The sequence below is a fragment of the Colossoma macropomum genome, unplaced genomic scaffold (genome assembly GCF_904425465.1).
Source record: "Colossoma macropomum unplaced genomic scaffold, Colossoma_macropomum, whole genome shotgun sequence".
NCBI classification, from domain to species: domain Eukaryota; kingdom Metazoa; phylum Chordata; class Actinopteri; order Characiformes; family Serrasalmidae; genus Colossoma; species Colossoma macropomum.
Window position 1 is genome coordinate 12168238 of NW_023494793.1, and position 15450 is coordinate 12183687.

Below are 15450 nucleotides of genomic sequence, written 5' to 3' on the forward strand. Positions count from 1 at the left end.
AACCTGTCTCACCTGTTATGTGTGTCATATGACTAGATCTAGGTTAGTATTTAAGCCTGTGCTTTAGTATAGGGTCTTTGTGATGTACTGCTTCTACCTGTAGAGCTACTGAGTGTATCTGTCTGTGATATTGCCTTTGTATTTTCATGAACATAGTTTTGGACTTCCTGACTTTGCCCCTTTTTGTCTTTGCCCTTTTGGATCCGGTTGCCTGATATTGTTTTATGTCATTCTCTGTATTTTGGCCTTTTTGGATTTGACCACCACCTGTTTACCGACTATGAGTATTGTCGAACCCTGTATGAGTAAAGCCTCATTTTCACCACAAGCGTCTGGCTGGTTCTGTCTTGCTATAATAATGATAATAATAAAATGTAATCGTAAAATAAATCATAAAATAAAACGTAACAATATTAATAAAATTAGGGGCGAGGGGTGAAACGGGACTGAGCCTAAAACTGAAGACATGTGGTCCCTTTTTTCTTGGTGCCTATAAGCAGCCCAGCAGCTACGTTCGGTACTACCTGGAGGCGAGGCAACTTATTAGGTCATCTACACAGAGAAATACATTAATGTAGACATGAAGAAATGAAAGCATGAATGACTTTTTCCAAGTCTTGAAATATAAGAAATAGTTTATTTGATAAAATCGATATTTGACAGCGGCTGCAAAGCACTGAACTCAATCTAGCTGAATTCCCATAAAGGCCTCACTTTATTCAGCATTGTGTTTTTGTGTGGATGTAAGAGATTCATTCAAGCTTGGGAATCAGTTCAGAGGAGTCACTTTGAATCACCCTTCATTGCCGCTCGTCCACAGTGAAATAAAATGGCCACTGATCGAAACTTATAATGACTGGAACACAACCAGTTGTTAATATTCTCTGCAAAGCACGGAAATCAATCTGGTTGAATTCCCACAAAGGCCTCACTTTATTTAGATTCAAATTATGAAGAAAGCGGCTGATTCTCAACTGAGTTTCAGGTTGAAGCCATGGTTAAAATGTATGTTAAGGGGGAAATTTATACACTCTTAAAAGAGATGGTTCTTCAAGGGTTCTTTAGTGAAGAAAATGGTTCTATATAATATAGTTCTGTATATCTTACATGATTAAAGGGTTCTTTGCACTGTGAAAGTGTTCCTCAGATTGATGGAGAATGTGCTGTAGACGGTTCTCTATAGAACCATTTTGAAAAGGGTTCTATATAGCGTCTAAAAGGGTTCTGCTGTTGTCACAAGCCAAAGAACCCTTTTTTGGTACTATACATTACCCTTTTTGCTAAGAGTGTACACCCTTAAAAAGAGGGTTCTTTAGTAAAGGAAATGGTTCTGTAAAAAACCATGAACACTCAAAGAACCCCTTACATGATTTAATCAGATTGATGGAGAATGTGCTGTGGAACGGTTCTAAATAGAATCATTTTCAAAATGGTTCTATAAAGCACCAAAAAGGGTTCCACTGTTGTTATAAGCCAAAGAACCCTTTTTTGGTACTATATAGAAATTTTTTTGCCAAGTGTGTACACTCTTAAAAAGGATGGTTCTTCAATGGTTCTTTAGTAAAGAAAATGGTTCTATAGAAAACCATGAACACTCAAAGAAGCCTTTGCATGATTAATGGGTTCTTTGCATGGTGAAAGGTTCTTCAGATTGATGGAGAATGTGCTGTAGATGGCTCTATATAGAATCATTTTGAAAAGGGTTCTATATAGCATCAAAAAGGGTTGTTACAAGTTACACTGTTGTTACAAGCCAAAAACCCTTGTTTGGGTACTATATAGAACCTTTTTGAAAATGATTCTATATAGCACCACCTACAGCATATTCTCCATCAGTCTGAAGAACCATTTCACGATGCAAAGAAAGATTGATGGAGAATGTGGTGTAGATGTTTCTATACAGAACCTTTTTGAAAATGGCTCTAAATAGCATCAAAAAGGGTTCTTCTATTGTTACGATGTCAAGCTTGAAACAATAGAAGAACCCTTTTATGTGCTATATAGAACCCTTTTAAAAAGCTTATATATAAAACCACCTACAGTACATATATATATGTATAGGAGGAGGCATGAGTAAATCTTTAACCCAGCTACAGTGCAGAGCAGTACACTCAGTGAATGGACTTCTATCAGTGGTGTACTAGTTGTGGTGTATAGTAGCTGTTTTGTCCTGTTTCTGATATAATAGAAGAAATAAGCAGTGGTCAGTTGCCCCTTCAACTCAGCTTTATTACTGTTGGTGGTGTGAGCAGCAATGTTGATAGACCCTGAGGTCATCTTCATGACTATGTGAGTAGAATTCCCAGTAGAGGGTGCATTTTCTTCACTTTTTCCTGCTTGGAGGTCAGAAATTGTGAGTGATGAGCTTTAATCAAATGCAGTATTAGTGTTTTGAGCTGTTGGATAACGCTGAGTGCCTGTTAGCTGTGCGTGTTCCTGAAAAATCCCTTCACACTTTACAAGTGGCCTTCTAGCACAGATTGCATAACCATAACACAGGCTAACACTGAGAAGTGAACATAACAATGAGGGTTACTCTCTCTCTCTCTCTCTCTCTCTCTCTCTCCTTTTCTCTATCTCTGCCTCCACTCATCTCTCTATGCTCTCTTTTCCTGCCTTTCTCTATCCCTCTTTTCTCTTTTTCAGTATCTCTCTGTCTCTCTCCCCATCCCTTCAGTAGCACCTCTTTTTCCTTTCCTTTATCCTTTTTTTGTTCTTTTACTCTCTCTTTTCTCTCTCCCTCTCTATTTATCTAGCTATTGTCTCCTTCCTCTCATTCCCTTTTCCTCTTTCTCTCTATACCATCTTTCTCCCTCTTATTGTCCTTTTTCTCTTTTGTTTTCCTTTTGTCCTCTCTCTTTCTTTATTCCACCTCTCCTTCTCTGCACTCTCATTTTTTCTTCTTCTTCTCTCTCTCACCCTTTCCCCCTCTCTCTTTCTCTCTCTCTCTCTCTCCCCTTTACCTCTTTCACCCTCCTTTCTCTCTCTCTCTTTCTCTCTCTCACCCACCCTTTTCCTCCCCCCTTATCTTTCACCCTCCTCCTTCTTTGATTCTCTTACTCTCCCTTTACTTCTCTCTCCCTCTCTCACCCTTTACTTCTCTCTCTTTCTCTCCCTCTCCCTTTTACCTCGTTTGCCCTCATCATCTCTATCTCTTCTTTATCTCTCGCCCTTTTCCTCTTTCTCTATCTCTCTGTCCCTTTACTTGTCTTTCTCTCCCCTTTACCTCTCTTTCCCTTTACCTCTCACCCTCCTCTCTCTCACCCTTTACCTTTCTCTCTCTCTCCTCTCACTGTCCCCTTTACCCCTCTGTCTCTCTCTGTCTCTCTCTCTCTCTCTCTCTCTGCATTGACGGTGTTAGTCCTCTGTTCACACACTCCTCTCTCCCAGCAGAGAGTGTGTGTGTGTGTGTGTGTGTGTGTGCAGAGTGTGTGACGGTCTCATCCTCACTCTCTCGCTCACTCTCAGCCGGAGAGGAGACAATGCGAGTGTAGAGGAGCGTTCAGATCCACCGTGCACTGCGGAGAGAAGCACACCGTTTCCAGCTCTGCGCCTCTGAACAGGTGAGAGTTTAACGCTGCGTCTCTTCCTCAACTTACAGATCACAGTCAGCATTGATGCTTCCTCCAGCTCTGCATGTCTCTCTTACACTTAGCTTTTACACAGAGTATTCTTCAGAGAGGGATTCAGGCTGTCTTGAATCTTCAGAGGGAAATGCTTCAGTATGAGTTTCTGAGGAAAATATTTCAGTTTTAATGTTCTAAATAAATGCCTTAGTGTGAATTTTCAGTATGAATTTTCAGAAGAAAATGTTTCAGTATAAATCTTCTAATTTTAGAGGAAATTGCTTCAGTATGAATTTTCAGTACAAATTTTTAGAAAGAAAAAGCTTCAGTATGAATTTTCAGAGGAAATTGCTTCAGTATGAATTTTCAGTACGAATTTTCAGAGGAAATTGCTTCAGTATGAAATTTCAGAAAGAAAATGCTTCAGTATGAATTTTCAGAATGAATTTTCAGAAGAAAATGCTTTAATATGAATTATCAGGGTAAAATGCTTCAGTATGAATTTTTATATGGAAATGTAGCAGATGACATTTAGCCTGAAATCTCTTCTGGTTTGACTACTTTTTTGTCTTTAATCTTACTCTTTTCTCTAAGTAGGCTACATCCTGCTCAATGATTCTTTCATTTTCATCACTTAAGGCTATACAGGCTAATTACTACGCTGCTCTCTCTTCTTCAGTAACACACACATATAGAGCAGAGGGAGAAAGAGGGAGAGAGAGAGACAAAGACAGAGACAGAGAAAGGGAGAGAAAGAGAGAGAGAGACATTTGATATGCATTTGTGAATTACATTGAAATGTACATCATTTTCACAGGAATAAAATACATTACGTCAATACAATAATCACCAAAGTTAGTGAACTGCAAGACAAAATGATGTTATTATATTGTGTAAATGCATTTGAATCATGTTAATTTAAAGTATTACTTTCTCACTGGAGCGTAGCTCAGTTCTGATTAGCCTCTATTCGTTTTCAGGCATTATGGGGACTCTCAGAGATCTACAGTTTGCGCTCCAGCTGAAGATTGAAGAGTTGCGGCAGAGAGACGCTCTGATTGATGAACTGGAGCTGGAGCTGGACGCCAAAGATGACCTGATCCGCCGCCTGCAGGGAGAGCTGGACCGTCTGCGGGTCACTCTCGGTGCTCCTGGGTCGTCCACAGGTAGCCAACTTCATTCTCTTTGGCAGTTGTGAGATGATTTAGGCGGTTTGCAGAATGCCAGTTAGGACTGTTTGAGTCTAGACACCCTCGACTCCGATTCCAAGTGATGGGAGTCAATTCCAAGAGTCAACTCCGCACAATCATTTTCTTGATTCTTGATTCTATAAATCAAGTCACGCACTTTCACATCTGCACTTCTCTTGTGGGAATTTAGCAGTGATAGAATGGATGGGGTTCAAGTGTAAACACAAGCTGGAGTTAAATTACTAGGAATACAATGATCGTTAATCAGTTCAGGTTTATACATAATCGCTGTCAAACAAGTATCTCCAAAAAAGTAACTTTACTGAAGGGTACTGTTCATAAGGCTACATGACACCTACATAAACTTGTCTTGGCAACTGACATAACCCTACATAAATGTTTATAAATGCTTATTCCAATAGTTGTCATTCGCTATAAAGGTAACATTTGCCAATTTTGATCAAAGTTAGCTAAAGTAGCCTTTATGACAGATGATGCCTATGGGAATAAGCATTTATAATCATTTATGTAGGGTTATGTCAGTTGTCATGACAAGCTTATATGGCTTTCATGTAGCCTACAGTAAAGTGTTACCAACGTTATTAACATTCATTGTAAGTTAACGTAAAAGGATTTTATTCTAAGTGCATTTATTGGTGCATTGTTATTAGTCTTTCCATCAAATTTCACACCATGTAAAAGACATCTGCTATTCTCATGGCGCTTTTTTAATTTTTTGGACTGTGACAGTATGTTGACATTGTTAGACCTTTGGGAGCTCAGGCAATTATAGTCCTGTAACATTTAAAATGGGTATTTTTCACACGAACGCGAATTGGCCTGTGATTTTGGAGCAGCCTCGCACTGTATTGCCTACCAAGCAGGTAAACAATTGAAATGTAAGGCAGAGAAGGTGCTGATGCTTATTGAGCTGTATCTGAAGAACAGGTGCAAGTGGAATTGATGCTGAATCGAAGCCCCCGGCTAAGGTTTTAGGCTGCTGCACATAGGACGTTCCGACCTGCCCTCCTCAAGGCCTGTATTGAAGAGAAAATCACAGAGTGAAGTGTTGCCTTTGATGGTTTAATTATGTTTCCCATTGAATTTTTCCATTACTCCATTCCATTTTCAAACCCACTGAAGCGCTCACTTCTGTGTCCTCTTAAAGACCCAATCACAAATTGCACAAACAGAGCCAAGACCACCACATCTGTTAACCATTCGATGTCTAGAGTTATTACTGTCGGATTGCTGTAAGTAATTGCATAATTATGGAACTAATTGCAAAGCTATGTTATAAATGAATGTTACGTTTACATTCAATTTATATTCAGAGGCCTGATGTTTTTTCTTTCTCCAAAACAAGGCTGCAAATCATTCCAATCATAATAAGACATCGCTTTTTCTAATCACAAACACAAATGGGGTATGGATTGAAAGTAGAACCGGCGCTTTCAACACACTTTCTCTGCTAATTTCATGTCAATTATAAGCTATGAGAGAAAATAATGACATGCTTTTGTTGTCATCACTGGTAACTGACACTTCAAATTCACCTTGAATGGGTTAATAACAACAAACTGAGGATCTCCTGAGTGGTGCAACCATCTAAGCGTTGACCTTCTTGACAAGTTCAATCCTCAGTGATGCCACAGCCATCCGTAAGGAGTCCAAGGCCCAATTCCATTTATTATTTTTACCCCTACCCCTTGTTTTCGAGTGTCACTTTGCCCCTGGGAGCAGAGTTACAAGGAGTAGTTGTTGAAATCTTCCTCTATGAAATGGGACCCTCAAATACAAAACAGCATTACTTCATTAACAGCTACTAGCACTGCTCTGTAGGTGACCCTGCCAGTCTGCAGTGACAGCAGAGGAGGGTGAAGTTCATCAACCTCACTTTTGGGCTTTAGTTACATTTGGTGAATCATATGCCTTCAAAGGGGGGCGGGGGGTGGGGCAATTATTTATCATCTCCCACCTCTAATTCTTCAGTGATATAAAGCTGAAGTCAGCTTTCGCCACCTTAAGTGTCAGAACTGCTGTACCATTTAAGGTAGAATGGGAAATTTAGCTAGCTACCAAGACATCAGCATACCAGTAGCAATTTTTTATGCTTGTTATGAAGAAAAAGGATCATAATACATTGAAAATACATTAAACTAAGATAATACAATGGTCATCATAATTTTTTAATGGAGAAAATACTCACATTTGTGGGTTTCTTCGGTCGCTCGTGCAGCCATCTTGTTGGTTTTCTTTTTTTTCATAACACTCTGTTTGAAGTGTACCTCTAAAAAAACCTCCATTTGGAGGACCATGTAGCCCTAACACTTCACTCTATCCCTCTATCTCAACTAAAATCAGGACACCCTACCCCCTAGGCGTGAATGTGCAAAATGAAGGGGTAGGGCTAAGTGGTAGAGGCAAGGGGTGAAATGGGATTGGGTCCAAGAAAGCATATTTGCCCTGGCTCACTGGGCAGAATGGTGCTCCATCTCCATTATCACTCATACAATGCACAGTGCTGTCCAACACAGCCTGGCGTAACAGAATGAGGCGTCTAGCTGTCCCATAGCGATGTGTTAGCCACAGTTGGAAATGATGTGGTAGCGCTTTGTGTAACTTGGAGGAAGCGGGTGCTAGCCTTCACCCTTCCAGCTTGGTGGTATTGTGTGATGGAGGAAACCTAACTAATGGACAGAACTGGATGGCTAATTTGGGGAGAAATGCAAAAAACTCCAGCCTTTTATCAAACCATACCTCATAATCCCCATATTTTCACCTTGCACTGTAACAGTCAATGAAAGCTTTTCGTGCTCTGTTTTTCACGCTGTAGGGCAGCACCGGGCTCCCTCATTAAGGGCGAAGAGAAGAGCTGTGGTAACAGAGCCTACAGACCTGGACCCCAAACTGCTCTTACAAAACCCTCCAGTGAGCCACAGCAAGAGCCAAGAGTGAGTCCATCAACTTACTCTCTCACACTCTTCTTTGTTTTTGTCCACTACTAGCCCACATATCTTTCTCCCTCTACATAACAGCATCCTTTAACATGGGAAAGTCTGTAAGGGCTGCAGCAGTACTTTCATTTTCAAATATTTTATTGCATATGATCATTAATATTTAAATATTCATTTAGAATAAGGGAGTAAGGACATAAATATTCAAAAAGAATGAGGGAAGCCTAAGATATGAGTTTCACTTTAATGGTTAAATGAAATAAAAAAACGCATATTATTATCATCACACACACACTTTCTAAGGCGCTTATCCTCCTGGGTCAGGGGGGAGCTGGAGCCTATCCCAGCGGTCACTGGGCAGAAGGCAGGAAACACCCTGGACAGGTCACCAGTCCATCACAGGGCAGACAGACAGACATACACAGTCACACACACACAATCACACCTAGGGGCAATTTAGCATGTCCGGTTCATCTGACTGCATGTCTTTGGAAGCCCACAGACACAGGGAGAACATGCAAACTCCACACAGAAAGGAACCTGGTTGCCCAGCCGGAGAACCGTGCGGTGCGGGAGAGCAAACCAATATTATTATTATTATTATTATTGTTATTACTATTATTGAAGCGTGAAATACTACAAAGGAAAGGGAAAACACTGCAGATAAACAACTTTTATCATAGCAAGCAGCATAAAATGCTATCCTGGGGGATCTTGCCCAATCTGACATCTGACACAGATGGAAAAAGCTAGTGATGAGCAGTGCAGGAGAGTAAACAGCATTGTCTTAAAAACTGAACAGAGTCTCGACAGCCCGACCTCTGACTACTGACTGCTGAGATATCAGCGCAGCTTAGACAGGAAAAGACAGTTTATGGCTGAAATCACTGTATTTGACATTCTTGCACTCTACTAGTGACTTGCTAGCACTTCGCTTCATAAACAAAAGTTTGTTTCCTTTCGTACTGATAAAAACAGACGCACAGAAGCACATACTTCCATCAACACAGGTGAAAGTGTAGGTTATTTGAATTGCTTTTCCAAAGTTTATCGAGTTCTGTAAAACATTTGTTCAACCCGAACATCTATAATGAACAGCCTTTTGTGGCTTGTTGCTTTATTAAACCTTCAGTGTTTTGACTCCATATTCATAAAAGATTTAAATATTGAGAGCTGGGACAGTAAGCAGTATTGAAACATTGATAAAATGGGACAAAGTGATTTATAAATGTTGACTTTTATATTATTTAAACCTGCTGTTATATTGCTGTCATATTCAGTATGTCTAGGTCAGTTTCCACTTCTGCCAGATGGGGGCGACAAAGCTGAGTCTGAATTTTACAGAAACAAAAACAAACAAAAATGAAGTTCTGAAAGCATAAACATTAACACTAATACTGTCTTTTACATCAGAGCTCACGGTGGCTCTTGTAGGCCGTTCGCTAATACTTCAGTCTTAAGCAGAGCCTTGAGTGCACTTGGTTTCAGTGCATTAAATCCATAGAAATCTATCCAGTGTGAAAAGACCTCATCAAACTGTACGTTTACGACTGAATATTAAACCAGCATGAAATACTGTCTCTGATGGTGTTTTTCCTGCATACAAGACTTCAGAATGGAAAGAAATAAAGTGATGAATTCTGCTTCATAGCTGTTATCAGTAATTATTGATATATTGATAAGTGGTTCCAGTGTTAAACATGTTTTTTCATCAGGAAATTCAAATAGCCTACTGTTTATTTAAATATGAGGATATCTGAGTAGCCCATCTCTACACTATCCTCTTATCTTTTTGCTTCCATCTGGCCCTCATCTCTCTTTTCCTTCTGTAAAATATGGCCGTGGCCTCAGGGGCTACTCCACCTCTGATAGCCGCGCCTCAGGATTTCACCCACACGTTGGAGCAGAGGTTGATAATAGTGTTGGAGGCTGAACTGAGATTTTTCCACTCTGTTTTGACGCTGGCCCGGAGGCGAGCCAATGCAAAGGCCGTGCAAGTGACACTGAACTATTGATGTACAGTGCGTATCGCTCTACCTCTGTCTCTCTCACTCTCTCTCTCTGTCACTTTCTGTCTCCAAGCTCTCAGAGAGTGATCGAGGCGGCGCTGATGGAGAACGAGTGGCTGAGGTTTGTGGGCAGAGAGCAGCTGCTGGCGCTGGTGGACTGCGCTTACCCCACCACAGCCGGCCAGGGGGTGAAGGTCTTTCAGGAGGGAGAGGAGGCGTCTCACGCATTCATAGTGGAAGGTAAGGAACTGGAGCATGGGGAAAAGAAAGATGGAAAGTTGGAATAGTGCATCAAAATCAAATGTAAACACATTCTCCCCCCTCTAAACACAGCCAATCAGCCAAGACATGTTTAGCGTCGGCTTTAATTTTGCACTGGACAAGTAATAATAATGTATAAACCACCAATTAGCATCACACAGACTGCATTTCTGAATCACCACATAGTATAGATCTCCAGAAGTCAGAGACCACCCTTCATTTATTTAATTTCCAGTTAAAACAGGCATTAAGTTGAAAAGTTTCCCTCTTCAGCTTGCTTTATCTACTTGTTTTTTAACAGAAAATTACCCAGAAGCCTCAAGAATTAAATATAGTATTTGGTGTGTCCACTCTTTGACTTTATTACAGCTTCCATTCTTTTCAGGAAACTCGCTTTCAGTTTTTCGAAGAAATCTGCAGGGATGTTTTTCCACACCTCCAAAGTTCAGTCTTAGAAGTTGGTTCAATTTTCTGCTTCTCACAATCCAAGTAACCCCAACTACAAATTTAGACTCATCAGTCCATAAAATGTCTCAGATGTCCAGTTTTGATGTTTTAGGTCAAGGCTTGGCAACCCACATGTTGAGAAGAGCCATTTTGTCCTTTCAGCAAAAATCAAACCACCTTGGGAGCCACAACTTTTAAATACTCGTTTTACCATCTTGGCTGTAAATATGTCTCAGTATGTGTTGATGTGCTAGTATGGGCTAAAAAAATTATATTAATGAAAACACAGACTTTGCTCTGCTTTAAGCTTCAGCTCAGCTATAGCCGATTTTCTCACATCTCCGGCAGGAAAATTTTCCACAAAAGTAGAACAGTTTCTAGTAAATGCATTCTCATACGCCAACTTCTTGGTCGAATTTTCCAGTTCCAGCTTAAATGTTGCCTGCTGAACGGGAAAACTCAGATGAGAAGCTGACTTCAGCTTCGCAACTCTTTAGTGTTTGACCGTTTCTCATTGCAGATTAAATGTATCAGGAAACCAGCTGGAGTGATTATAAATGCAAACAAGTCCTTTCATCTCCAAATTAATGTTCATCTTAAATCTCTCTCTTTGCCGTTTCATTAGCTACAAGCTAGGCAAGACTGTTGTCTGCGTTGCTATGGTGACCAGCATTCTGCACACCAACTTTCAGGGTTAAAGGTTGAATTTACATTACCTCCAACGTTTAAGACCATTTAGCGTTAAAACTGTGTTGAACGATCAGCAGAACTTTATTTTACTGCAAAGGAGGATTATTTTATTTTTATTCTGATGTGGAGCTGCAACAGGGCAGTAAAAGAGTTGCATACGGCTCTGGAGCCTCATGTCACCGACCCCAGTTCTAGTGCATTTTTGTTTTTTTTCTTTTCTCAGTTATAGCCTCTTGACTGATACACATCCTTTCAGACCCATAGCACTGAGTTATCTTCTAAACATGGAAGGACGTTGAAAAATGAGAAAGTTGTGCTCAGTGGCTCTTTTGGCTGTGAATTAGTCTCTGATATATGAACTGATACCTGACTTTTGCTCAGCACTGTCAAAGTAATAAACAAAATTCAGAACTTCAGATAGTTTTGACCACTGTTTCTAGCCACGCTAATGTACTTTTGTCCATTTTTATAGATAACATATCCTAGAGTCAGAAAACACACAAGACTATTTGAGATTACGTAACAATTTGACACAATATGGTGAGTGTGTGATGATTTAGATATGCAGTTTGAATGAGGTGACCAGATTTCTGAAATGGAAACCAGTTTCCATTTCCAGTTCGGCAGTCAGTATGTCATTAAAATATCCACTGTTTTTATCTCTGGAATACAAAAGGTGGTACGGCTCCAGTTTCTGGTATTTTGATCATGGTAACTGTTGTATTGTGATAAACTGTGGTGAAGGCCGACTGATAAATTTAGGTTTTAAGTAACTTTGTAAACCGTGGTAGAAAATCATGTAGAAAAATATGGAGCTATGGATATGTTTACCACAATTCAGTGGTTCATATTCATATTAAATATTTTGACAGTCAAAAAGACCTGTAGCTACAGAAAAAAGACGTGGCTACAGCCCAGTAGCCAGACCCTAAACACACCCGTGGGCAGCTCCAGTTCTGGACAGATGGCTACTATTAACATATGCCATATGTTATATGTGGATGGCTGAAAAAGTGACATAGTTTAAAAATATGATTTGTAGATCGCATGGTAGCTACATTCACACAGATTGTTTGGTATTGCTGTGAATCTTACCACAAAAACAAGAACACAATTGACTTCTCACAACAACGCTTTTTTAACCTGCTTACCAATGAATAATAACTAAAACAAAGGAAAAAGAACAGAAAACTAGAAAATAAAAACAATTCCCAACAGTATACAAATCAGCCCACCTATCGCCTGGCAGTGCGATACAAGTCCCGCAACCCCACCCCTGCTGTTAACCGCTGGGTCACCTCGTGTCTTGAAAAGACATTTGTGGTGATGTTGTGGACTCACTTGACTCTTGCTGGCTCCCGGTACAGTTTTACACAGCAGCGTTCTCTAAAACTAGGCGAAAAAGTGGTAGAAGTGGTTAGGAGACAGCAGTCAGCTCCCTCAGTTGGCCAAAGTGAGCATAACGCAAGATGCCTGCCCATCTGCTCTGCTGCCAGGAGATTCTTAGGACTTTCTGGTGTGTTTTTTTTAATTCACAGCTAAAAACGGGGACTATGTTAGCTGAATTAGACTAGTAGCTCCAGTGCGAAATTAAAGAAGTGACCAGACATGTCTTGACTGCTCAGCTATATTTATAGTAATGGTGAAATTGTGCAAATAAGACTTTTTTCTGGCCTTCATGCTTGTCAGTCTTTTAACCCCTTAACATTTCAGGTTTATTTCCTACAAAGACTTATTATTCAGTAACTACAGGGACTTCAATGCAAACTAATGGAGCTATTCTTAGGTTATAGAAGCGTGTAATAAAACTTTGGGGTTAAATGAGAGACATGTTGAACCTAGGGATGTTGTTTATTAATAAACTTGGGAAACTTGAGGTATATAGTAGTATAATATAATATAATGTAATATAATATAACAAGTCAAATATGTGCATTGTTTATGTAAAATACAAGCACAGTTTTGTTGCCCTTATTGTAGGCCCCTCATGACCGGTGTTACAGAGTAATTTCATCAGATGTGCGTTTGAACTTTTGAGATGTGACGCTGCGTGTTTCACATCGTTACCCCGCTGCTTCGAAAACTCTCATTACTCCAAACACCCAGTGAAGCTGATACTGCCTAAGGCCTATTTTGAATGATTTATCAGCAGTGCAGCTTTCCTCTAACAAACACTGACATGCTCATGATCTTTAATACATAACCCACTGTCTACTGCTGTCAGGACTTCTCACTGAATCTCCCTCTCTCTCTCTCTCTCTCTCTCTCTCTCTCTCTCCTTCTGTCTGTGGAGGTCAGATTCAGGTAGTACAAGCCAGTGTTTGTATTAGACTTCTGCTACCATTTGGTTTGCTTTTTTACTATAGCAGTATTGCAAACTTTCAGTCCTATATCGCTGTTGTCGGAACAAAACCTTGTATCTCCATTTTTCTTGTTTTTCAGTTTTTGACATAGTTCAGTGCCCTTTACATTGTGTCGAAATTTCATGATGAACGGACCAAAAGAAACGGCCCAAAATGACTTGGAAAAAAGTCTGGTTCCATTGACTTACATTGAAAGCAAAGTAAGCTTTTTCCTACTTCTGTAAAGCATTCATTAAGTACAAGTTGATTGTCCTTCATGTGATATTTCTGAGGAGGTTAGATGTAAGATAATCCACTTGCTCACGGAAGGGGAAAGTCAAAGGAAAGTAAGTGAAGGAGTTAAAAGCTTCAGAGAAAATGGGACTCCTGATAACCGTTATGCAAGACCTGGTGGACACCAACCCTGTTCCCATCAGATAAACAGCACTTAAAGCTTTCATCTTTGAGAGAGTGGAGAAAATCAAGCTGCTTCAGATCTGAAAACATCCACAGGTGTTTCTGTCCGTCCTTCCACTGTGAGAAGACGACTCAGCGCTATGGTTCTGAAAGGATAAGTAGCTGTCAAGAAGCTCTTACTGAGAAAAGATAACAAAAAAGAAGAACATTTGCACTAGAACACCGAAACTGGACATCTGAGATGTGGAGTAATGTTTTGAGACTTTTATTGTTATTAAAGATGTTTGATTAGACTTAGATGAGTCTAAATTTATATTTGGGATTATGTGGATTGTGAGAAGCAGAAAATGGATCTAACTACTTTTAGGCCCAACCCAATTTCACCCCTCACCCCTACCACTTAGCCCTCAGCCCTCCGTTCCTGGTTTTTGTTGAGATAGAGGGGTAGGGTAGAAGTGTTAGGTCTACATGGCCATCCAAATAAAGGTTTTTCCAGAGGCTCACTCCAAATGAGTGATATGAGAAAGAAAGAAAAACGAACAAGATGGCTGCACAACTTAGTTTTATGTCGTTTGAATGTATTACAGTCCTTTTCTGCATAACAAGCATAAAAAAAAAACAATTGTAGTATACTGATGTCTCGGTAGCTAGCTAGCTAAACTTCTCGTTCCACCTTAAATGGTGCAGCAGTTACATTCTGGTACCTCAGGCACCCATTTAAGGTGGAAAAGAGAAAATTCAAACAAGACGCTGGTGAATAGCAGAGCACCACTAGTTGCCTGTTAGTGAAGTAATGTTCTTTTTTTATTTGAAGGTTGTCCTGTTTCAAAGGGGAAGATTTCAACCACTACACCTTGTAACTCAGGTCCAAGGGGCGAGGTGGTTCTCGAAAACAAGGGCTAGGGGTAAAAATAAGAAATGGGATTGGGCCTAATACTGAACTATCCCTGCACATTTTACTTTGAAAAACTGAAAATGAGTTTCCTGAAAAGAACTGAACTGTAATAAAGGTTAGAGCGCTCTTTGCCTCTCTTTGACAGCTTAGTGATGATTACCTACATTCAAAAGTTGGTACCACTTTTTCAAAGAGAGCAAGCACTAACCTACCAACATGCACTGACCCAGCTGATGAAATAATTAGTGCAGTCAACTGGTTTAATGCTTTTTCTTACTGTGTATAATACAATTTTCCTGTCTCATTCTACTTTATTGCACATAACTTTTTTACTGGATTGATTTCTTCAGCTGTGTAGCTGTTAATACCAATATCTGATCCACATTTCATGTGAAGAGCTGCTTTGGAAATGTTTAATAAAAGGATTTTTGACATGTTGTATACTTATTTCCCCACATACATTTTGTACATAGATCCACATGTACATAAGCACATAAATGCACATAAACCCACACGTCGTAGCATAATAAGTGCACCTCAGTGAACAAATATAATGCAAGAAAACTGTAGGATACGGCCTCTTTAACATACCGTGTATATAATAGTTCAAACTCCTTGACTGCTCTAAGCAACAAGGATCGCAGTGCTTCTGTTTCCAAGAAATGAACAAAAGAAA

At 39.9% G+C, this 15450-nt stretch overlaps 1 protein-coding gene across 1 annotated transcript in view; it reads left to right on the forward strand.

The window, feature by feature from the left end:
• Nucleotides 1–2891: 2891 nt before the first annotated feature.
• The window catches only part of prkg1l (protein kinase cGMP-dependent 1, like), a 58871-nt gene continuing 46312 nt past the window's right edge, over nt 2892–15450 (forward strand). Inside the window, exons 1-4 of the mRNA XM_036578520.1 lie at nt 2892–3563; nt 4547–4732; nt 7593–7710; nt 9796–9962. Of these exons, the coding sequence (XP_036434413.1) occupies nt 4552–4732; nt 7593–7710; nt 9796–9962 (466 nt within the window). The 5' untranslated portion in view covers nt 2892–3563; nt 4547–4551. The remainder of the gene's footprint in view (nt 3564–4546; nt 4733–7592; nt 7711–9795; nt 9963–15450) is intronic.